The sequence below is a fragment of the Scyliorhinus canicula genome, chromosome 4 (assembly GCF_902713615.1).
Source record: "Scyliorhinus canicula chromosome 4, sScyCan1.1, whole genome shotgun sequence".
Taxonomy (NCBI): Eukaryota; Metazoa; Chordata; class Chondrichthyes; order Carcharhiniformes; family Scyliorhinidae; genus Scyliorhinus; species Scyliorhinus canicula.
Window position 1 is genome coordinate 186,211,478 of NC_052149.1, and position 23,511 is coordinate 186,234,988.

At 47.1% G+C, this 23,511-nt stretch overlaps 1 protein-coding gene across 3 annotated transcripts in view; it reads right to left on the bottom strand.

Annotated features, from left to right (window-relative positions):
• Positions 1-392: 392 nt before the first annotated feature.
• Positions 393-23,511, bottom strand: part of LOC119965227 (SH2 domain-containing protein 4B-like) — a 40,045-nt gene continuing 16,926 nt past the window's right edge. For 2 of the 3 annotated variants that reach the window (XM_038795688.1, XM_038795690.1), the window contains exons 4-5: positions 17,039-17,150; positions 393-1,146 (exon numbers count right to left, since the gene is read on the bottom strand). In XM_038795688.1, the coding sequence (XP_038651616.1) occupies positions 1,129-1,146; positions 17,039-17,150 (130 nt within the window). In that variant the 3' untranslated portion in view covers positions 393-1,128. The remainder of the gene's footprint in view (positions 1,147-17,038; positions 17,151-23,511) is intronic. The other variant, XM_038795691.1, reaches the window with a different exon arrangement.

The window sequence follows — 23,511 nt, forward strand, 5'->3', positions numbered from 1 at the left end:
ATCATATTAGGGAGAATTTAATTGCAGGATTTCATTTTCTTAGGTCTCCTCTGCAAAACCAGCGGGGAAGGACAGCTGGCTAGTGATAGGGAGAAGAATATTGTGTGACCGGAAGTCGCTCAGGTGATACTCAGGTGTGGCGCCGAAATAGGGTTCAGCAGGGCTTGTGATCATAGAATCATAGAATGTACAGTGCAGAAGGAAGCCATTTGGCCCATCGAGACTGTACTGGCCCTTGGAAAGAGCACCCTTCCTAAGCCCACGCCTCCACCCTGTCTCCTTAACCCAGTCACCCCACCTAACCTTTTTGGACACTAAAAGCAATTTAGCATGGCCAATCCAACTAACCTCCACATCTTTGGACTGTGGGAGGAAACCGGAGCACCCGGAGGAAACCCACGCAGACACGGGGAGAACGTGCAGACTCCGCACAGACAGTGACCCAAGCCAGGAATCGAACCTGGGACCCTAGAGCTGTGAAGCAACAGTGCTAACCAATATGCTACCATGCCGCCCACGGTAGCACTGGAATCCTGGGACAGGGAAAGCCTCAATGTCTTTGCTGGCCATGGTGAGCCAGCCATGATGATGTGCATATTTCAAGTAGGATCCTAATGGTTACTAAATGGCTGCCCTTTGTGCGTGCTTGAAGGGGCAGGATAAAAGTGGAATCTTTGGGAAGTCAGCAGCAAAGGTGATGAAGACTGCCCACCATCTGCTTTCCACGAGGAGGCAGAAATGTGCTCACAACTTATGCTGCACTGACTGGTCTATAGTTACTTGCTTTATCCTTCTCTCCCTTCATGGACAAAGCTGATGATTTGTTTATTATGAAAGTGGGTTACGAATTCGGACCACTTGGTCAATCCTTTCAAACTAATTTAAAGAGGAGAAACAATGTCAGTGATTATAATATGAAATATTGTCTTAGAAATTAGACGACAATTAACATTTCCCAGCAGAAGCCTGGCAGGTATAAAGCATTATGACTGTTATAATGAAACTTCTGAAATATTACATATGGTTTTCATGCCACTGTTGATCCATGTTCTTCTGCTATTTTGGTGAGTTTCCTTTTAGGTCATACATTTCTCACTGGAATCCTGGTCCTCATGTTTCTACCATTTTTTAATCATCTTCAAACACCTTTGGAGTATAAAATTTATATATTTATTAAAGATAGTTCATTTTAATGTGGCATTTTTGAAACCTTTGTTTGCATGTATTATCAATTTACAACATCTATAAGTATAATGTATTTAAATAATTGGATCATTTAAAAATATTTATCAAATGTTAAGTTCAATCACTCCCATTGCAATTAGGCATCAAAGTCAAAGTAAACTGCTGCAATTCTATTTACTTGCTTTTAAACTCCTGCGTTTTTGAAGTGCAGAAGGAGGCTATTTGGCCCATCGAGTCTGCAACAGCCCTCTGAAAGAGCATCCTACCCTAGGCCCATGCCCCACGCTATCCCCATAAACCAATAACCCCCCCTAACCTGTTAGACACTGAGGGACATTTAGCATGGCTAATCCACAAAACCTGCACATCTTTGGACTATGGGCGGAAACTGAAGCACTAGGAGGAAACACACACAGACACGGGGAGAACGTACAAACTCCACACAGACAGTATCTAAGGCTGGAATTGAACGCGGGTCTCTGGCGCTGTGAGGCATTGCTGACCACTGTGCCACCGTGCCAGCCCTGATTAGATAAATCTCAATACACCTAGATTGTGTTGTATTGCATTCATGTGTATGTGAATACAGTGTATTGACACTTTTAACATATTGCACCACAAGAGTGATTGGTTCAGAACCATCATTTCTTACATGTCAGTTACAGATCTCAAGCTAGCCTTCAATGGGTCTTGCTGAGTGGAGCCAAGGGGTTTCTTCACAGGAGGGAGGAAAGAAAATCGTGAGCAATATCATTAAAGGTCAGGAAAAAGGCCACCTTCTCACCGTCTCAGCTGGAGAATTGTGCATGATATGAAGGGGAGACTGAAACTGGGAGTCAAATATATTCCACTGTAAACACTTAACATTAAAATTGGACTTCTGTAACCAGAGTAAAGCATGAACTACTAAAATGGGCAAATATTCAAACCAGTTTTTTGTTAAACCTAACCAAAAGGATTTAAACTAAAAACGATGAACAACAAAGTGAAAATGTCTGGCATTGGTAATTTTAACCAAAGGACCTTGGGGTTGTTTCGGCAGATAGTGTTTTTCTGACAAATTACTATTAGAAGGTTCAAATCATGAAGCATCTATTTAGCAAAAAGAACAAATAATATTCAAAGGATTTATATCAGAATTCTCCACATTATTGCCCCATTCATGATCATTTCTAAATACAATTTTCTATGATGCATATTTGAATGTTTTTTATTGGCTGGTTGATCATTGTTTAAATACTGGTGGCATGTGCTTTCTTGATTAATATTATTGATTCTGTTTCCAACAGAGGACTTCATGTTAAACACTTTGGGTATAAAACTTCAGTTCACTGAGCTGAATAAATAGCAAAATTCAAGGGTATGCAGCTTATTTTTAATATGCACTCAGGAATATTGAAATAAGTCTGTGCTACAAAACATAGCAAGGTTCAGTACGACAGTGACTCCCTCTGAAATTGTTCCAACTGACCTTGCAAAGATGCCTATTCATCACCAGCACCAGTGTTTGGTCAATATGTAGCTTTGTGTCCGATGGGAAAATGTCAATTTTGGAACGATATAAATCATTTTTTGACCTCAATTTTTTTTTTGTTAATTTGCTAACTTCGCAACCTCAGAATTGTTTAGAATTTCTAAATATTGCATTTTTGAAAAGTGTTAAAAGTTAGCAGATATATATTGTACACATGCATTAAAAAAAATATCATGATTGCAGTTAGTTAGCTTGCACTGTTTCTTCCAGCGGCTGTTATAACATGGATCTATATAAACACAACAGAAAATATCCATATTGTGCACTGTATAAATATCATGGAATCCATTTGCAATTAAAATTATAGAATCATAGAATGGTTACAGCACAGGAGGAAGCCATTCAGCATGTCATGTCTGTGCCAGCCCATTGAAGGAGCAATTCACCTAGTGCCTTTTATCCATAGCCTTGCAAACTTTTCCTTTTCAGACAATGATCTAATTCACTTCAGAGAGCCTCAATTAACCCTGCCTCAACCATACTCATGCAGTGTGTTCCAGATCCTAACCACTTGCTGTGTGAAAAAGGTTTCCCTCATGTCACCATTGCTTCTTCTGTAACTGACCTCAAATCTGTGCCCTTTGGTTCTCGATCCTTCGAGCAATGGAAACAGTGTCTCCCTATCTACTCTGTCCAGAAACCTCATGATTTTGAATGCCTCTATCAAATTCCAACCTTTTCTTGTTCTACCCAACATGTCGTTCCCCTGTTGACACTTGATCCACTTAGCCTATTTTATTCCAGGCCCAGCAGTGCCTCCTCTCTTGTTAATTGGATTGGAAACATACTGCTTAAAAATATTCTGCTGAACATACTCTGGGAACTCTCGCCTCTCTCTGTCCTTAACACACTTATTATCCCAGTCTATATTCAGATAATTGCCCCCCCCCCCCCATTATATTTATTCTATAATTTTTGCACTTCTCTGTTACTTCCTTGCAGATTTGTTCCGCTACATCTATCCCAATAGTTGGTGATCTGTAGACAGCATCGAGCAATGTAATTGCATCTTTTTGGTTCCTTAGTTCAAGCGAAATAGATTCTGTCCTTGACCCCTCTGAGATATCTTCTCTCCCCAGCACTGAAATGCCACTCCTCCTCCTTGTCTATCTTTCCAGAATACCTTGTATCTGGCAGCACAGTATCACTGTGGTTAGCATTATTGCTGCACAGCTCCTCCCACAAGTCCCAAAAGATGTGCTTTTAGGTGAATTGGACACTATGAACTCTCCCTCTGTGTACCCGAACAGGCATCGGAATGTGGCGACTAGGGGCTTTTCACAGTAACTTCATTGCAATGTTAATGTAAACCTTCTTGTGACAATAAAGATTATTATTATTATTTAATGTCCTGTCCTTCTGTGAACCATGACTGTTATTATCACTATATCATATTTACATGCAGATATCTGCTTCTGCAAGTCACCAATCTTATTTACCACACATCATGCACTCACAAAAATGCGCCATATGTAACCATAATTGAGATTTTAGGCCATAATGTCTTCACAGCGCAGCAAAGTCCGAGTCCACTGGGACTACAAGAGTTTAAAGCATACAGATCTGCTCTGGGAAATCTGCTGAAATGTCCATTGGCTGGAGCTGATTGTAGAATTTTGTTGAAGGTGTGTGGGGGAGGTGGGGGAGCGGTGTGTGTGTGGGGGGGGGGGGGGGGGGGTCTGGGTAGGGGAGTACTTAGCATCGGCCTGCGAGCTGGAACACGGGTGAGAATTCCCAAAAGGCTGAAGTTGGGAGATGGGGGAATCCTGCTGGGATGTTGGGAATACTCTGGGGGGCAGTGATTAGTCATGGAACGGGTGAGCCAGAGTGTGGGAAGGTGTCCCAAGCGGGGCTCGGTCTGGGTGTTTAAAATAGTTACGCTAAAATTAGAAGTGGTTTTTATTTCTTCCAACCATTTCAGAGTAACTACTGGTGGAAAGCTGGTAGAACCATCCAAAGTTAGTGATTTAAATCACTTTGTTGGGTGGTTCCCAGTACAGCACAATTGTCCAGGGCAAGTTGGTACTTCTGGACAATTGCCGGGTAAACCCTTCCCAGAGAGTCTGGATGACTGTTTGTCAAAACATTAGCTCCCTTCTCTCTCCACAGATGCTGTCAGACCTGCTAGAATTGTCCAATATTTTCTGTTTTAGTGCCCGGAATTTTGACTGCAGGACCACATCCCTCTTTCTGCCAATATTGCTAGTACCAATGTGGACCACCACTATTGGCTGTTCACCCTCAGGATGCTCTTCAGCCTGTGATATCTTTGACCAATGTGCCACATTAATTCACATCTGCAGCCACAGAAATGCCTGACTGTTCTCCGAACTGTCAAATCCTATCGGAATTGCTCTTATAGTCTTCTTTGTGACCTTGTACAGCTGAGCTACTTCTGGCGTCATGGACTTGGCTCTGGCTGAAATTTACAGAAGAACCAAAACTTCAGTAGTATTCAGAAATTGATACTGATTGGAGGGTAATGCACTCAAGGGATGCCTGCACTCTCTGCCATTTCTTCTTGTCTGCCTGGTGGTCATCCATTCCGTCTCTCCCAACATACTCTTAAACTGTAAGGTGATCACATCTATGGATCTGCTATAAACAAAGCTAATAGCCGGGGCGGGGTGTGAATCCCGCTCCCACCGGCTGCCGAATTTTCCGGCACCGGAGTTTCGGCGGGAATTGCGCCGCGCTGATCGTCGGCTACGCTCAGCGGACCCCTGGCGTTTCTCCGACCCGCGATGGGCCAAAATCCCGCTGGTTCATTTCCAGTCCCACCGGCGTAAATTAGACTAGGTCCCTTACCGGCGGGACCTGGCGACGCAGGCGGGCTCCAGGGTCCTGGGGGGGGGGGGGAGCGGGGCGATCTGGCCCTGGGGGGGTGTCCCCACGGTGCCTGGCCCGCGATTGGGGCCCACAAATCCGCGGGCTGGCCTGTGCCGTGGGGGCACTCTTTTCCTACGCGTCGGCCATGTCATCCTCCGCGACGGCCGACGTGTAGCAGAGCCCCCCCCCCCCCCCCGCACATGCGCGGGGATGATGTCAGCAGCCGCTGACGCTCCCGCGCATGTGCTGACCTGTGCCGACCGACGGAGTCCCTTCGGCCCCGGCTGGCGTGGCGCCAAAGGCCTTCCACGTCGTACGGTGGGGCGCAAACCATTCCGGCGCCGGATGATTTCACATGTTGGGGCAGGCCAACGCCGGAGTGGGTCACTCTATTCCGTCCCGCAGGAGCACCCGCACCGCCGGGTATGGGGGAATCCCGCCATTATGTTCGTGGATGCTGTGATGCCAGCTGAAATCTGTGACTTGAGCAGCTGAAGATAACAACAATTCCTGCACATGTGGTTATCAGGGAAATGGGAAATGTCTCAGAGTTCCCACGAAGATAGGAAGTGCACTCCAGGGTTCAGAGCTGCCCTGCTATTTAACTATCTGTTAGATAATAAGTCTTGCTCCTTAAAAAATAAAGGCCAACCAGAAACTCACTTCTCTTTTGTGGTAACTTAAATAAGTTTAATTAAAATGCTTTTCTTAACCCATATATATTTTGTAAATTTTCTGGTTCCTTAAATTAACCTTCTAGCTTTGGAGATAGGGAAACAAAGCTAAAATATTAATGAATCGCATAACTCATGGCCTTCCTGCGATGTCACAATTTTTTTCCCCTCTGTGCTTCAGTGATCCTGGGACATAACCCATTTCACACTGCTCCTAGCCTGCTTCACAGTGAACCTGACCCATTGGCCACTGCTCCCAGTCTGCTTCACAGTGAACCTGACCCATTGGCCACTGTTCCCAGTCTGCTTCACAGTGATCCTGACCTGTAGGCCACTGCTCCCAGTCTGCTTTACAGTGAACCTGACCCATAGGCCACTGCTCCCAGCCTGCTTTACAGTGAACCTGACCCTTTGGCCACGGCTCCCAGCCTGGTTCACAGTGAGCCTGACCCATTGGTCATTGCTCCCAGCCTGCTTCATAGTGAACCTGATACATTGGCCACTGCTCCCAGTCTGCTTCACAGTGAGCCTGACCCATTGGCCACTGCTCCCAGCCTGCTTCACAGTGATCCTGACCTGTAGGCCACTGCTCACAGCCTGCTTCACAGTGGTCCAGATCTGTTGGACACTGCTCCCAGCCTGCTTTACAGTGATCCTGACCTGTTGGCCACTGCTCCCAGTCTGCTTCACAGTGATCCTGACCCTTTGGCCACTGCTCCCAGTCTGCTTCCAGTGAACCTGACCCCTCGGCTACTGCTCCCAGCCTGCTTCACAGTGATCCTGACCTGTAGGCCACTGCTCCCAGTCTGCTTCACAGTGATCCTGACCTGTCGGGCACTGCTCCCAGCCTGCTTCACAGTGATCCTGAACTGTAGGCCACTGCTCCCAGTCTGCTTCACAGTAATCCCTACCTGTCGGCCACTACTCCCAGCCTGCTTCACAGTGATCCTGACCTGATAGCCACTGCTCCCAGCCTGCTTTACAGTGAGCCTTACCCATTGGCCACTGCTCCCAACCTGCTTCACAGTGTACCTCTCCTGTTGGCCACTGCTCCCAGTCTGCTTCACACTGATCCTGACCTGTTAGCCACTGCTCCCAGCCAGCTGTAGAGTGAGCCTGACCCATTGGCCACTGCTCCCAGTCTGCTTCACAGTAATCCTTACCTGTCGGCCACTACTCCCAGCCTGCTTCACAGTGAACCTGACCCATTGGCCTCTGCTCCCAGTCTGCTTCACAGTGAACCTGACCCATTGGCCACTGCTCCCAGTCTGCTTCACAGTGATCCTGACCTGTCGGGCACTGCTCCCAGTCTGCTAAACAGTGATCCTGACCTGTAGGCCATTGCTCCCAGCCTGCTTCACAGTGATCCTGAACTGTAGGCCACTGCTCCCAGTCTGCTTCACAGTAATCCTTACCTGTCGGCCACTACTCCCAGCCTGCTTCACAGTGATCCTGACCTGATAGCCACTGCTCCCAGCCTGCTTTACAGTGAGCCTGACCTATTGGCCACTGCTCCCAACCTGCTTCACAGTGAACCTCTCCTGTTGGCCATTGCTCCCAGTCTGCTTCACAGTGACCCTGACCCTTTGGCAACGGCTCCCAGCCTGCTTCACAGTGAGCCTGACCCATTGGCCACTGCTCCCAGTCTGCTTCACAGTGAACCTGACCCATTGGTCACTGCTCCCAGCCGGCTTCACAGTGATCCTGACCTGTAGGCCACTGCTCCCAGTCTGCTTCACAGTGATCCTGACCTGTAGGCCACTGCTCCCAGCCTGCTTTACAGTGAACCTGACCCTTTGGCCACTGCTCCCAGCCTGCTTCACAGTGAACCTGACCTGTTGGCCACTGCTCCCAGTCTGCTTCACAGTGATCCTTTCCTGGAGGGCACTGCTCCCAGCCTGCTTCACAGTGAACCTGACCCATTGGCCACTGCTCCCAGTCTGCTTCACAGTGAACCTGACCCATTGGCCACTGCTCCCAGTCTGCTTCACAGTGACCCTGAAGGTTCGCCACTGCTCCCAGTCTGCTTCACAGTGAACCTGACACATGCGCAACTGCTCCCAGCCTGCTTCACAGTGATCCAGATCTGTTGGACACTGCTCCCAGCCTGCTTCACAGTGATCCTGACCTGTTGGCCACTGCTCCTAGTCTGCTTCACAGTGATCCTGACCCTTTGGCCACTGCTCCCAGTCTGCTTCCAGTTAACCTGACCCATTGGCCACTGCTCCCAGCCTGCTTCACAGTGATCCTGACCTGTAGGCCACTGCTCCCAGTCTGCTTCACAGTGATGCTGACCTGTCGGGCACTGCTCCCAGTCTGCTTCACAGTGATCCTGACCTGTAGGCCATTGCTCCCAGCCTGCTTCACAGTGATCCTGAACTGTAGGCCACTGCTCCCAGTCTGCTTCACAGTAATCCTTACCTGTCGGCCACTACTCCCAGCCTGCTTCACAGTGATCCTGACCTGATAGCCACTGCTCCCAGCCTGCTTTACAGTGAGCCTGACCCATTGGCCACTGCTCCCACCTGCTTCACAGTGAACCTCTTCTGTTGGCCACTGCTCCCAGTCTGCTTCACAGTGATCCTGGCCCGTTGGCCTCTGCTCCCAGTCTGCATCACAGTGAACCTGACCCAATGGCCACTGCTCCCAGCCTGCTTCACAGTGATCCTGACCTGTAGGCCACTGCTCCCAGTCTGCTTCACAGTGATCCTGACCTGTCGGGCACTGCTCCCAGTCTGCTAAACAGTGATCCTGACCTGTAGGCCATTGCTCCCAGCCTGCTTCACAGTGATCCTGAACTGTAGGCCACTGCTCCCAGTCTGCTTCACAGTAATCCTTACCTGTCGGCCACTACTCCCAGCCTGCTTCACAGTGATCCTGACCTGATAGCCACTGCTCCCAGCCTGCTTTACAGTGAGCCTGACCTATTGGCCACTGCTCCCAACCTGCTTCACAGTGAACTTCTCCTGTTGGCCACTGCTCCCAGTCTGCTTCACAGTGATCCTGACCTGTTAGCCACTGCTCCCAGCCTGCTTTACAGTGAGCCTGACCCATTGGCCACTGCTCACAGCCTGCTTTCACAGTGATCCTGGCCCGTTGGCCACTGTTCCCAGTCTACTTCACTGTGACCCCGACCTGTTAGCCACTGCTCTCAGTCTGCTTCACAATAATCCTGACCTGAGGACCACTGCTCCCAGTCTGCTTCACAGTGATCCTGACCTGGGGGCCACTGCTCCCAGCCTGCTTCACAGTAATCCTGAACAGTTGGCCACTGTTCCCAGCCTGCTTCACAGTAATCCTGACCTGTAGGCCATTGCTCCCAGCCTTTTTCAGAGTGAAACTGACCCCTTGGCCACTGCTCCCAGTCTGATTTACAGTGATCCTGACACGTTGGCACTGCTCCCAGCCTGCTTTACAGTGATCCTGACACGTTGGCCACTGCTCCCAGCCTGCTTCACAGTGATCCTCACCTGTTGGCCAGTGCTCCCAGTCTGCATCACAGTGATCCTCACCTTTTCGCCACTGCTCCCAGCCTGCTTTACAGTGATCCTGACCCCTTGGCCACTGCGCCCAGCCTGCTTTACAGTGATCTGTGACCCGTTGGCACTGCTCCCAGCCTGCTTCACAGTGATGCTGACCCATTGGCCACTGCTCCCAGCCTGCTTCACAGTGATCCTGACCTGTTGGCCACAGCTCCCAGTCTGCTTCACAGTGATCCTGAAGGTTCGCCACTGCTCCCAGTCTGCTTCACAGTGAACCTGACACATGTGCAACTGCTCCCAGCCTGCTTCACAGTGATCCAGATCTGTTGGACACTGCTCCCAGCCTGCTTCACGGTGATCCTGACCTGTTGGCCACTGCTCCTAGTCTGCTTCACAGTGATCCTGACCCTTTGGCCACTGCTCCCAGTCTGCTTCCAGTGAACCTGACCCATTGGCCACTGCTCCCAGCCTGCTTCACAGTGATCCTGACCTGTCGGGCACTGCTCCCAGTCTGCTTCACAGTGATCCTGACCTGTAGGCCATTGCTCCCAGCCTGCTTCACAGTGATCCTGAACTGTAGGCCACTGCTCCCAGTCTGCTTCACAGTAATCCTTACCTGTCGGCCACTACTCCCAGCCTGCTTCACAGTGATCCTGACCTGATAGCCACTGCTCCCAGCCTGCTTTACAGTGAGCCTGACCCATTGGCCACTGCTCCCAACCTGCTTCACAGTGAACCTCTTCTGTTGGCCACTGCTCCCAGTCTGCTTCACAGTGATCCTGGCCCGTTGGCCTCTGCTCCCAGTCTGCATCACAGTGAACCTGACCCATTGGCCACTGCTCCCAGCCTGCTTCACAGTGATCCTGACCTGTAGGCCACTGCTCCCAGTCTGCTTCACAGTGATCCTGACCTGTCGGGCACTGCTCCCAATCTGCTAAACAGTGATCCTGACCTGTAGGCCATTGCTCCCAGCCTGCTTCACAGTGATCCTGAACTGTAGGCCACTGCTCCCAGTCTGCTTCACAGTAATCCTTACCTGTCGGCCACTACTCCCAGCCTGCTTCAAAGTGATCCTGACCTGATAGCCACTGCTCCCAGCCTGCTTTACAGTGAGCCTGACCTATTGGCCACTGCTCCCAACCTGCTTCACAGTGAACTTCTCCTGTTGGCCACTGCTCCCAGTCTGCTTCACAGTGATCCTGACCTGTTAGCCACTGCTCCCAGCCTGCTTTACAGTGAGCCTGACCCATTGGCCACTGCTCCCAACCTGCTTCACAGTGATCCTGACCTGTTGGACACCTTTCCCAGCCTGCTTCACAGTAATCCTGACCTGTTGGCCATTGTTCCCATCCTGACAGGTTGGCCACTACTCCCAGTCTGCTTCACAGTGATCCTGACCTGTCGGCTATGCTCCCAGTCTGCTTCACAGTGATCCAGACCTGTTGGCCACTGCTCACAGCCTGCTTTCACAGTGATCCTGGCCCGTTGGCCACTGCTCCCAGTCTACTTCACTGTGACCCCGACCTGTTAGCCACTGCTCTCAGTCTGCTTCACAATAATCCTGACCTGAGGACCACTGCTCCCAGTCTGCTTCACAGTGATCCTGACCTGGGGGCCACTGCACCCAGCCTGCTTCACAGTAATCCTGAACAGTTGGCCACTGTTCCCAGCCTGCTTCCCAGTAATCCTGACCTGTAGGCCACTGCTCCCAGCCTGCTTTACAGTAATCCTGACCTGTAGGCCACTGCTCCCAGCCTTTTTCACAGTGATCTGTGACCCGTTGGCACTGCTCCCAGCCTGCTTCACAGTGATGCTGACCCATTGGCCACTGCTCCCAGTCTGCTTCCCAGTAATCCTGACCTGTTGGCCACTGCTCCCAGCCTGCTTCACAGTAATACTGACCTGTTGGCCACTGCTCCCAGCCTGCTTCACAGTGATGCTGACCCATTGGCCACTGCTCCCAGCCTGCTTCACAGTGATCCTGACCTGTAGGCCACTGCTCACAGCCTGCTTCACAGTGGTCCAGATCTGTTGGACACTGCTCCCAGCCTGCTTTACAGTGATCCTGACCTGTTGGCCACTGCTCCCAGTCTGCTTCACAGTGATCCTGACCCTTTGGCCACTGCTCCCAGTCTGCTTCCAGTGAACCTGACCCATCGGCTACTGCTCCCAGCCTGCTTCACAGTGATCCTGACCTGTAGGCCACTGCTCCCAGTCTGCTTCACAGTGATCCTGACCTGTCGGGCACTGCTCCCAGTCTGCTTCACAGTGATCCTGACCTGTAGGCCATTGCTCCCAGCCTGCTTCACAGTGATCCTGAACTGTAGGCCACTGCTCCCAGTCTGCTTCACAGTAATCCCTACCTGTCGGCCACTACTCCCAGCCTGCTTCACAGTGATCCTGACCTGATAGCCACTGCTCCCAGCCTGCTTTACAGTGAGCCTTACCCATTGGCCACTGCTCCCAACCTGCTTCACAGTGTACCTCTCCTGTTGGCCACTGCTCCCAGTCTGCTTCACACTGATCCTGACCTGTTAGCCACTGCTCCCAGCCAGCTGTACAGTGAGCCTGACCCATTGGCCACTGCTCCCAGTCTGCTTCACAGTAATCCTTACCTGTCGGCCACTACTCCCAGCCTGCTTCACAGTGAACCTGACCCATTGGCCTCTGCTCCCAGTCTGCTTCACAGTGAACCTGACCCATTGGCCACTGCTCCCAGTCTGCTTCACAGTGATCCTGACCTGTCGGGCACTGCTCCCAGTCTGCTAAACAGTGATCCTGACCTGTAGGCCATTGCTCCCAGCCTGCTTCACAGTGATCCTGAACTGTAGGCCACTGCTCCCAGTCTGCTTCACAGTAATCCTTACCTGTCGGCCACTATTCCCAGCCTCCTTCACAGTGATCCTGACCTGTTAGCCACTTCTCCCAGCCTGCTTTACAGTGAGCCTGACCCATTGGCCACTACTCCCAACCTGCTTCACAGTGAACCTCTCCTGTTGGCCACTGCTCCCAGTCTGCTTCACAGTGATCCAGACCTGCCGGCCACTGCTCCCAGCCTGCTTCACAGTGAACCTGACCCGTTGGCCAATGCTTCCAGCCTGCTTCACAGTGATCCTGACCTGTAGGCCACTGCTCCCAGTCTGCTTCACAGTGAACATGAACCATTAACCACTGCTCCCAGCCTGCTTCACAGTGATCCTGACATGCTGGCCACTGCTCCCAGCCTGCTTAACAGTGACCCTGACCCATTGGCCACTGCTCCCAGCCTACTTCAGAGAGATCCTGACCTGTAGGCCACTGCTCCCAGCCTGCTTTACAGTAATCCAGACCTGTCGTCCACTGCTCCCTGTCTGCTTCACAGTGACCGCGACTGCTGCACACTCCTCCCAAGGGTAAAATTCATAAAATCTCTTAGATGAAAATTATACATTGTACAAATAAAAGAGCCAGCCAGTAAAGACATAGGCCCGAGTACTCCAACTATTGGGATTCTTTGTTCCCATCAACTGCGTACCCCACTCACGGGTTTCCCGGCAATGTTGGATGGCTTAAATGGTAAACCCATTGAGAAGTGACCAAAGTAGAGCATCACACGGCCAGCGAATGACTTGCCAACGCGAAAAATGCAGCTGGGAGTCTGGAGAATCCAGCTCATGGTCCGAACAGGAATGAATGTGTTGTATTTCTGACCACAGGTGTTTTGTTCAATTTTATGTGATAATCCATCTGTATAAAATGCCCTTATTAGCCTTGTTCACAGAGATATGTCAGGAACATCAATATACAGAAAAGAATATTGTTTCCAACAATTGATAAATAAACCGAAAACACTTAAATGTAATAATCTACTTTTTTTGCTCTTGCATTCCATGATAGCACACACTGCAAAATTATTATGTTCTGAGCTCATATTTTTTGATAGGCTAAAACAAATATAAATCAAAGTTTCAAACTCAGGCATTCAAATCACTGAGAATACTGTTCGAATTTTTGGCTGTGTGTTGTTTTGCTCTAACTGCCAGCTTCAGATTCAAAGTAACATTTTTAACATAATAGAAACAAAAAGAATTAAGCTTGAGGGGGCAAGTCTTCCAATTGGCCTGGAGGTATCTCCCTGACCTGGCAGGGTCACTTGCACATCGGAGGCAGGCTTGACCTCCCACCCAGATTGGGGTCGAGACTTGTGGCAGCAAGCCCCAAGGGCCTGCCACAGTGAAAAGATTAGGCAGCTGTGAATTGCCTGACAAAAACGCCTGCAGAAAAGTTTAACTTTTGTTTATGAGTACATCACAGTTCTCTGAGTGCTTACGCAGCCCTTCTTCAAAAGCCATAAGGAGCACATCAATGCATCCTGAAGCCTAACAGGCTCTTCGTGCACTTTGTTAAAATTGGGCATGCAGTTGAATTTTACCTTGCTGGAATTGGACCTGAAACACATCAGAAAAGTGGGAATGCACCAGCACTTCCTGCATCCACAAACACAACAGCCCTGTTACGCTCTGATGGTATCTCTGTAATAAGAACTAGAAAGCAATTCTTGACTTCTTCAACTCCAATTTTATTACATTCTACAATCTCTTCTCCTCCAACTCCACAGCGCCACCTGTACCCACTTTATATATACCTATATATGTGCAGTCTATCAAACAATAGGTGTGGTCTATTAAACAATAAAAGGTCCAATTCTAACTCAATCACTGGAGAACATTAACTATTTCCTAACAGTCCCTCTTGAAAATTAACTTGAACAGGGTTTAGTAGGATGAAGCCAAGGCCCAGGTTGCACAAAGCAGCCACCCTAAGCAGTACTCCCTGCCTTTCCATCCTGTGAGCCCCTCCTTAAACCCCTTTCTGATCACTTATCTCCTGGCTGGGTAGCAGACGCTCTGTAACCGTTTCCCACCCATTCCTGGTCGAAGGTAGCACAGTGGTTAGCACTTTTGCTTCACAGCTCCAGGATCCCAGGTTCGATTCCCGGCTTGGGTCACTGTCTGTGTGGAGTCTGCATGTTCTCCCCGGGTCTGCGTGGGTTTCCTCCGGGTGCTCCGGTTTCCTACCACAGTCCAAAAATGTCCAGGTTAGATGGATTGGCTATGCTTAATTGCCTTTAGTGTTCAAAAAGGCTAGGTGGGGTTACTGCATTATGGGGTTGGGCGGAGGTGTGGGCTTGGGTAGGATGCTCTTTCCAGGGGCTGGTGCAGGCTCGATGGGCCGAATGGTCTCCTTCTGCAGTGTTAATTCAATGGTTCTGTGGTTCTGAATGGATCCGGAGAATTTAAATGAGAAGTAAAATATCCCAGACAAATGTGTTTCATATTTGTTCTGCCCCTGCCAGCCTGCAGCTCGTTTAGGGTCAAAATCTCACATACAAATTCACAACTATGTTTAAGTGTGTCACAAAGCTACATGGTATGTGGTTTCGATGATCTTCATGCAGGTAATTTATTTGCTTACTATTTTCTCCTCCACCTCAATTGCCTACATAATCTTGCAGTACTGCTTAATGCGCATGGTGTATGTTTTTCCATTTGTTTACCCATTTAGAATAATGCATGTTTTCAGCTTCAAATGAAGTGTCATGAGAATGTCGCTTTAAGAAATGTTTGGCTGCTCATGTTACTGCAGTGATGTCAGAGTGTGGGTAGAGCTGAGCTCTGGCTCTGCTTTTTAGTTCACTTTGAGAAAAGCTTGGGTGTGTCTGTGCTTTTTGGTTTTGTTTCAGTGTTGGAGCTGAAGCCAGACAAAGCAGTTGTGCTGTTGTTCTCTCTGCCATGAAAAGACTATCTCTTGATAATTTGGTGAATTCAGAATTATAAATGTTCTCAGTAGTGAATTGAAACCTGATGTGCTTCTGTTAAAAGGCGTTTCTTTTATCTTCTGGATCTTGTTTGGGAAGTTATTAAGGATTACTTAGTGTTGTATTCTTTGGGGGCTGTATTTGAATTAATGGTTGCTAAGATGTTCACTGTATGTTTTAAAAAGGTTAACTTGAGTTCATAGAATAAACATTGTTTTATTTTTTAAAATACTTTTCGATTTCTACTGTAACCACACCTGTAGAGTGGGCCGTGTGCTCCCCATACCACAATCTATTAAAAATTGTGGGCCAGGTGAACTCCATGATACACTTTGGGGTTCTCTAAACCCTGGCCCATAACAGAAGATATTTCACTTATCGTGCCAAGCAATACTCTGTTAATCCCATTATCCTGATCTCTCACAATAGCCCTCTATCTTCTCGTGCTTCAAATCTTTCTCCAATGTTCCCTTAAAGCGAGATTCTGCCTCGACCACTCCTACTCCATTCTTTCAACTGTTGCATTTGTTGTTGTCAACTTAAACATGAGACAGAATGAAACAGTGCTCTGAGAAATGTTCTGTATTGTGGTAGTAACACAAAACAGAAAGGAACAATATTAGAGAAATACCGTGGCTCATTTTTATTTTGGGCACAGGCAGAAGACTACTGGTAGCCAATAATATGGCCGTTATACACCCTGCAAAATACACCTTTTCAGTGAAGTCAATGAAGGCAGGGTGTATAACAGGCAGCCAATCAGCTGCCATCAGTCTTCTGCCCCGGCAAAAGTTAAAATTGGCTCCTGGACTGTCTGCAAGAAATTGTATTGAAAATATGAATGATAAGGTTACACAAGCAGAGGTTTCTGATGACATCCTACAAATGACTGTCAGTTTGAGTCCTCACTATTGATGAGTGCAGATTGAAAACTTGGGGCTGCAATGCCTGAACCATGACCCAGTTTATGTCTACAATGTAGTTGAACTGAAAGCAAAGGGTAAGCTTCACTAAATTACTCCACATTATTTGTGATGGTGAAGCTTGAATACTTCATTCAGTTGATATGGTCATCAGCATCTTCTCATCACCTTACAGCCCATGACATGATCTCAGTCATTCTTTTCAAATGATTAATACATAGTTCACCTTTTCACATTGTTGAGCTTCTTCTAACTTTAAATTTGCCCGCAAATTTTAGTTTTTCGCTGCTAATATCTTTCTTAGTTTCCATCAAGGTCTATGGATTGCATTAAGTTTTGACATATGGATTTACATCAAAAGTTAGAAACTATTTTCTCAGAAAATGAAATGTACAATTCTGATAAAGAAATTATGTATATTATAATATATTACCTGCATGTGAATGGATGATTTTCTTAACATTGAATGTTTTCTTCTACGTAAATATTTATATTTAATCAATACTGACTGAATTTAATATACAAAAGTGTTCATGGAGCAGTTTGTGTGAACACCCTTCCACCCTATTAAATGAGAACTCAAATGCATGTTTCAGGTGTGGTCCCATTCTAACCTTGCAAGTTGCATATACTTTGCCTTTTCCATTTGAATTAAATTGTTCATGTTCATCTGTATTCCAGGTGTCAGAATCTGAATATAGTTCTCTTTGACTTTCTGTGCATTTCCTAAAACAAGGATAATTTAAAGTATTGGTTTACATTATCTTCTTAAACCTGTCTCGGTATAACATTTTCATGCATTGAACATTAGGTTTCAAACTTAACTTAGTGATTTTTCCCTTGCGTTGCTGTGAGGGACTTTCTGCAAAAAATGTTGTGCTGAGCCATGATCACCCTACTCAAACCCACGTATCCACCCTATACCCATAACCCAACAACCCCCCCCACCCTTAACCTTACTTTTATTAGGACACTACAGGCAATTTAGCATGGCCAATCCACCTAACCCGCACATCTTTGGACTGTGGGAGGAAACCGGAGCACCCGGAGGAAACCCACGCACACAGGGGGAGGACGTGCAGACTCCACACAGACAGTGACCCAGCCGGGAATCGAACCTGGGACCCTGGAGCTGTGAAGCATTTATGCTAACCACCATGCTACCCTGCTGCCCCAAGTTTAGCTTGCAATTACCTGGCTACAATGGTGCATGATAGGAGTTAGATTTTGAAGTCAGATGTATAATTCTACTGCAGTCAGGTAGACTACTAACTTAAATCTATACATCGTGGCACAACGGCATTGTCATTGCCTCAATGTGATTCAAATGAAAATCTAGAGATCAAAACATAATGTCAAATCCATCAGGGAATTGGAATGGGAAGCAATAGGGTGACAAGATGTGAGATTGTTCAGGTGGATTCCTTGGCTGCTAGCAGGGTTAGCTATATTAATTACGATGCAATGTAATGAGGATTGGCTTCCTATTAGCCATATTGGAGACTTAAGAGGCCATTTAATGTTCATCGCGTGCAGTGCAGTCAAATTTCTGGGCTATAATCTTATAGAGTTCTAAAATAATAACAAGAATAACTACTGTTGCAAGTCACTTTACAAAGGCAAAAGGAAAAAATGAATGTCATGCCAAAGAAAGATAATAGGAGGGGTGATCAAGTGGAAGTCTTTTTCTTAGGAGGCTCTTAAAGGAGGAAAGTTAGGGAGGAGTGTCAATAAAGGGGCAATGCACAATGTCAGAATCAGATTAATGGGGAGATTTGGGGGATAGGATACAGGCTGGCAGAGATTTTAAAAATAGTTTGGGACAAGGTCATGAAGAGCTTTAAATACAAGGTTGAGTATCTTAACTTTGAAAAATTGCATCACTGGAAGCCAATACTGGTTTGCAAGAATTGATGGCAAGAATTACTGATTGGTGCACAGTACGCGGCACAAATTCGATTGGATTGGATTTGTTTATTGTCACGTGTACCGTGGTACAGTGAAAAGTATTTTTCTGTGAGCAGCTCAAACAGATCATTTAGTACATGAAAAGAAAATAAAATAAAAAGAAAATACATAATAGGGCAACACAAGGTACACAATGTAAATACATAGACACCAGCATCGGGTGAAGGATACAGGAGTGTAGTCATAATCAGGTTAGTCCATATGAGATAAAAGCAAATTACTGCGGATGCTGGAATCTGAAACTAAAGAGAAACCAAAGAGAAAATGCTGGAAAATCTCAGCATGTCTGGCAGCATCTGTAGGGAGAGAAAAGAGCTAACGTTTCGAGTCCAGATAACCCTTTGTCAAAGGTGACAAAGCTGACAGCTTTGACAAAAGTAATCTGGACTCAAAACATTACTTCTTTTCTCTCCCTACAGATGCTCCCAGACATGCTGAGATTTTCCAGCATTTTCTCTTTGGTTTCAGTCCATAAGAGGGTCGTTTAGGAGTCTGGTAACAGCGGGGAAGAAGCTGTTTTCAATCTGTTTGCGTAGGTTCTCAGATTTCGGTATCTCCTGCCCAATGGAAGAAGTTGGAAGAGTGAGTAAGCCGGGTGGGAGGGGTCTTTGATTATGCTGCCCATTTTCCCAAGGCGGTGGGAGGTGTAGATAGAGTCAATGGATGAGAGGCAGGTTTGTGTGATAGACCAGGCTGTGTTCACGACTCTCTGAACTTTCTTGCGGTCTTGGGCTGAGCAGTTGCCATACCAGGCTGTGACACAGCAAGATAGGATGCTTTCTTTGGTGCCTCTATAAAAGTTGCTAAGAGTCAGTGTAGACATGCCGAATTTCCTTAGTTTCCTGAGGAAGTATAGGCACTGATGTGCTTTCTTGATGGAAGCGTCAACATAGGTGGACCAGAACAGATTTTTGGTGATATCCACCCCTAGGAATTTGAAGCTGTCAGCCATCTCCACCTCTGCCCAGTTGATGCAGACAAGGGTTTGTACAGTACTATGCATCCTGAAGTCAATGAATAGGATGGTAGTGGCAAAGTTTTGTGTAAGCTGATGTTTATAGAGTTTGGAAGATGAGAGGCTGGGCAGAAGAGCATTGGAATAATCAATTCCAGAAGTCAAGAAGATTTCAGCAACATATTGGTTGAGGCAAGTGCAGAGGTTGGTGCACAGGCAAAAGTAGCTGGTTTTCTGAAAGAAAGAATGTTGCGTGTGAAATTCACTTCAAAGTTGAATAGGAACTGAGGTTGAGGATAGTTGGGGTCAGCCTGAAACAGTGACCACGGTGAAGATGGAATCAGGGATGGGTTTACTGTTTATACTGCCACGCTGAAGCAGCATGTCGATGAGGAACACAAGCAGGGTCGAGGATTGATTCATGGGGGACTCAATAAACATAATTCTCCGGTTAGAATCGGATGGTTTTAATTGCAACCAAGTATGATTGTCTCACTTAATTGGATGAAAGAGAACCAGAGTTGAAGGCAGATGGTGCAGGTGACTATGTCAAAGGCTGCAGGGAGGTAAAGGAAAATGAGGAGCAATAATGTGCGATGGTTCCAATTGTAGACTATGACCTTTGGGACTTTAGTCAGGGCCTCTTGGCATTGTAGTAAAAATCTAATTCAAGAGATTGAAACAGGGAGTTGCAGGAAAGGTGTCCACCGAATTGGAAGGCAACATATTCAAGGTAATAATCAATATGAAAAAGGGAAATCCAGAGTATTATTTTAACTTACATTGTGAGACTGGACATACCTGGGAACTTTTCCACTTTGGTGGATAGATGTCAGTATTGTAGCTGCATTGGGTCAGCTTGTCCTGGGGCACCGCTTGATCTGGAGCACAAGTCTTCAGGCCTCCTGCTGGGATGTTGTCAGGACCTGCAGCCTTTGCAGTAGCTAGTGTCTTCAGCCATTCTTGACATTACATAGAGTGAATCAGATTGGCTAAAGATTGGCATCTGTGTTGCTGCAGTCCTCAGGTGACGGCCAAAATGGATCATCTTCTCGGCACTCTGGCTGAAGATGGTTACAAATGCTTTGGCCTTGTCTGTTGCATTGACGTGCTGGAACACAGATATTTGTCGAGACTTGTCCTCTGGTTAGTTGATTAATTGTCCACCACCATTCACAGCTAGATATCTCAGGATGCAGAGCTTTAATCCAATCTCTTGGTCCTGTGATCACTTAGCTCTGTCTACCCACCTATGTCACGGGACCATGACAACTGGATTTTCCCTTCCCACTCCAAGTTCTTCTCAATCATGGAGAATTGTCTTTAACTCTGGTACTGGGCCTGCAGCACAACCTTTGAACTCCTCACTGTGGCTGTAGAGAACAGTGTCTATTCTCTAATAATACTGCTCCTTAACAATTCCTTTTCATTCACCCCCACTCGAATGACCCTCTGCACCCTGGTGCTATGGTCAGTTTTCCAATTCATATGAGCATGTAAATTGTCACTCTAGGAATCGATAAAATCTTAGAAACGGTTCATGGTATCGCAATGCCACAAGAATCTGTCTCTCAGGCTTCAGAATATTTTGCAGTTTGTGGAAAAGGTCTTACAATGTGTTAAAGATGCGGATAATAGATTCCTCAGCATTGTCCATGATCTCAAACTGCCTTCACACAAGATTGAGATGTTGCCTGATCATTATTATTTTTTGAAGACAGCGAGCTCCAGAAGAAAGGGAAGTAACTTCTTGTAGAGGAATGGGTCTCCTCCTCTTTGCACCCCTCGGCTCTCATCCTAGCTAGTGTTTAGTGTTTAATCCAGTGACAGCTCTTGCAGCTCATCAGCAACTTCCTCCTGCATGGAATTTAAAACAGAAAATGCTGGAAATGCTCAGCCGATCAGGCACCACCAATGGAGTGAGAAACAGCATCAACATCTTCGGTTGATGATTATTTGTCAGAACTGTCCAACCTGAATATTTCCAGCATTTTGTGTTTTCACTTCAGATTTGCAGTACTTTTCTCCTGAGTGGTGCCAATGCAATTAAATGACGGCAGCTGAGGCTGTGGTTCTGGTAACTGATTTCTCAGTGGGACTGCGTGGGTGGTAATCATCATGAAAAGCTTCTTCCTACAATGTATCCCCATGATGTGATACACAAAACATGTTGTTCCGATGTCATTCTAGTGGCATTCCCTTTTGAAAAAAAAAGTTGCTGAGTACAAGAGCATTGCCATGAGCCAAGAACGCGCGTGAAGCTGAAATGACCTGATGACCACTTCCCAGTCTTTACCAATCTTCCGTTGCCACCTCATCTCTAACTTTGCACACTCTCACAAGTTTCCCTGTCTTCCCACAATGTGTAGCAGTACCTTCTTTTCATGTGCATTCCAGGTTTTTGACGTTACTGCTCCTCCCCCAGATGTATTTCAAGACACCAGTTTTAGGCTTTCTTCTGCTTTAGAGGAACTAAAGACATCAGCAGCGTAGCACAGGGATCAGTGCTGGGTCCTTTATTGCTTGTTATACATACATAAATTATAGAAACAAAAATGTATTGAGAATAATAAGTAAGTTTGCAGACGACACGAAGATTGGTAGGATGGTAAACAGTGAAGAAGAGGTTTAGGTTACAGGAAGATATAGGTGGGTTGGTCAGACGGGCAGAGCAGTGGCAAATGGAAATGGTATTTAACCCTGATATGTGTGAGGTGATGCACTTTGGAAGAAGAAACAGGACAAGGGAGTATATAATGAATGGCAGGACACTGGGAAGCTCAGAGGAACAGATGAATATTGGGGTACTTGTTCACAGATCCCTGAAAGCAGCAGAGCAAGTGAATAGGGTAGTTAAGAAGGCATATAGGACACTTGCCTTTATCAGCTGTCGCACAGAATATAACAGTAAGGGGGTTATGTTGGAGCTGTACAGAACATTGGTTAGCCACAACTGGAGTATTTTGTGCAGTTCTGGTCGCCTCACAATAGGAAGGATGTGATTGCACTGGACGGGGTATGGAGGAGATTCATCAGGATGTTGCCTGGGATAGAGCATCTGAGCTATAAGGAGAGACTGTATAGGCTTGCATTGTTTTCTTTAGAGCTGAGAATTCTGAGGGTGGATATGATTGAGGTGTATTGGGTTATGAGGGGTTTGGACAGGGTAAATAGGAAGCAACTGTTCTCCTTGGTTGAGAAGTCAATCAAAAGTGTGCATAGTTTTAGGGTGAGGAGCTGGAGATTCCGAGGGGATTTGAGAGAAGGAAATTCACTCAGAGGGTGGTGAGAATCTGGAATGCACTGCCTGGGAAGATAGTGGAGGCTGGAATCCTCACAACCTTTAAAAAGCACTTGGATGAGCATTTGCAACACCATCACATTCAAGACATAGGACAGGTGCTGGTAAGTGGGATTAGCACGAAATTAGGTGTAGTTATTGTCGGTGTAGACTCAAAGGACTGAAGGTCTTTTTCTGCGCTGTATGACTCTATGTGTGCAACCTTCTCAAAATTCCCCGAGCGAGCACGTTCAGCCGCGTGTTCCCCGCCAAACAGCCCCATTTTTTTACAATAGGGAGCTGGCATCCCGATCTCCAAGGCCCCAGAAAGAATCCCCAAACTTCTCCCCAGCCTGATCATAACAACACCCCCCCCCCCCCCCCCCCCCCCCACCCTAGGGCCCCAGGCTTACTACCTTGCTCTGCAATGCAGATTTACTAAAAAATGATCCCGCCCATTGTGGGCAGGATTCCCCTTGCAACGTCTCGCGAGATTGCATTGCGAGCCAGGATTCAAACCTGGGTCCTCAGCGTCGTAGTCCCAGGGCTAACCACTGCGCCACTTGCCAGCCTTGTTGGGACAGTCTTGATGGGCCGAAGGGCCTTATCTGTACTGTATGATTCTATGAACACAATGTCTAGTCTGGAAGGCTGTAAAGTTTGAAACTGAAAGCGGAGGTGTTGTTTCTTTGGTTTATTTTATGTTTTACAGAAAATTCCGGAAAATCTCAGCAGGTCTGGCAGCATTCGTGGAGCGAGAAATAGAATGAATGTTTTCAGTCCGTATGACTCTTCTTCAGAGTTAAAGAGAGGGAGGAATGTGATGGATTATATAAACAGCTGAAGCAGTTTAGAAGGTCAGTGATTGATGGGAACGATGCAAA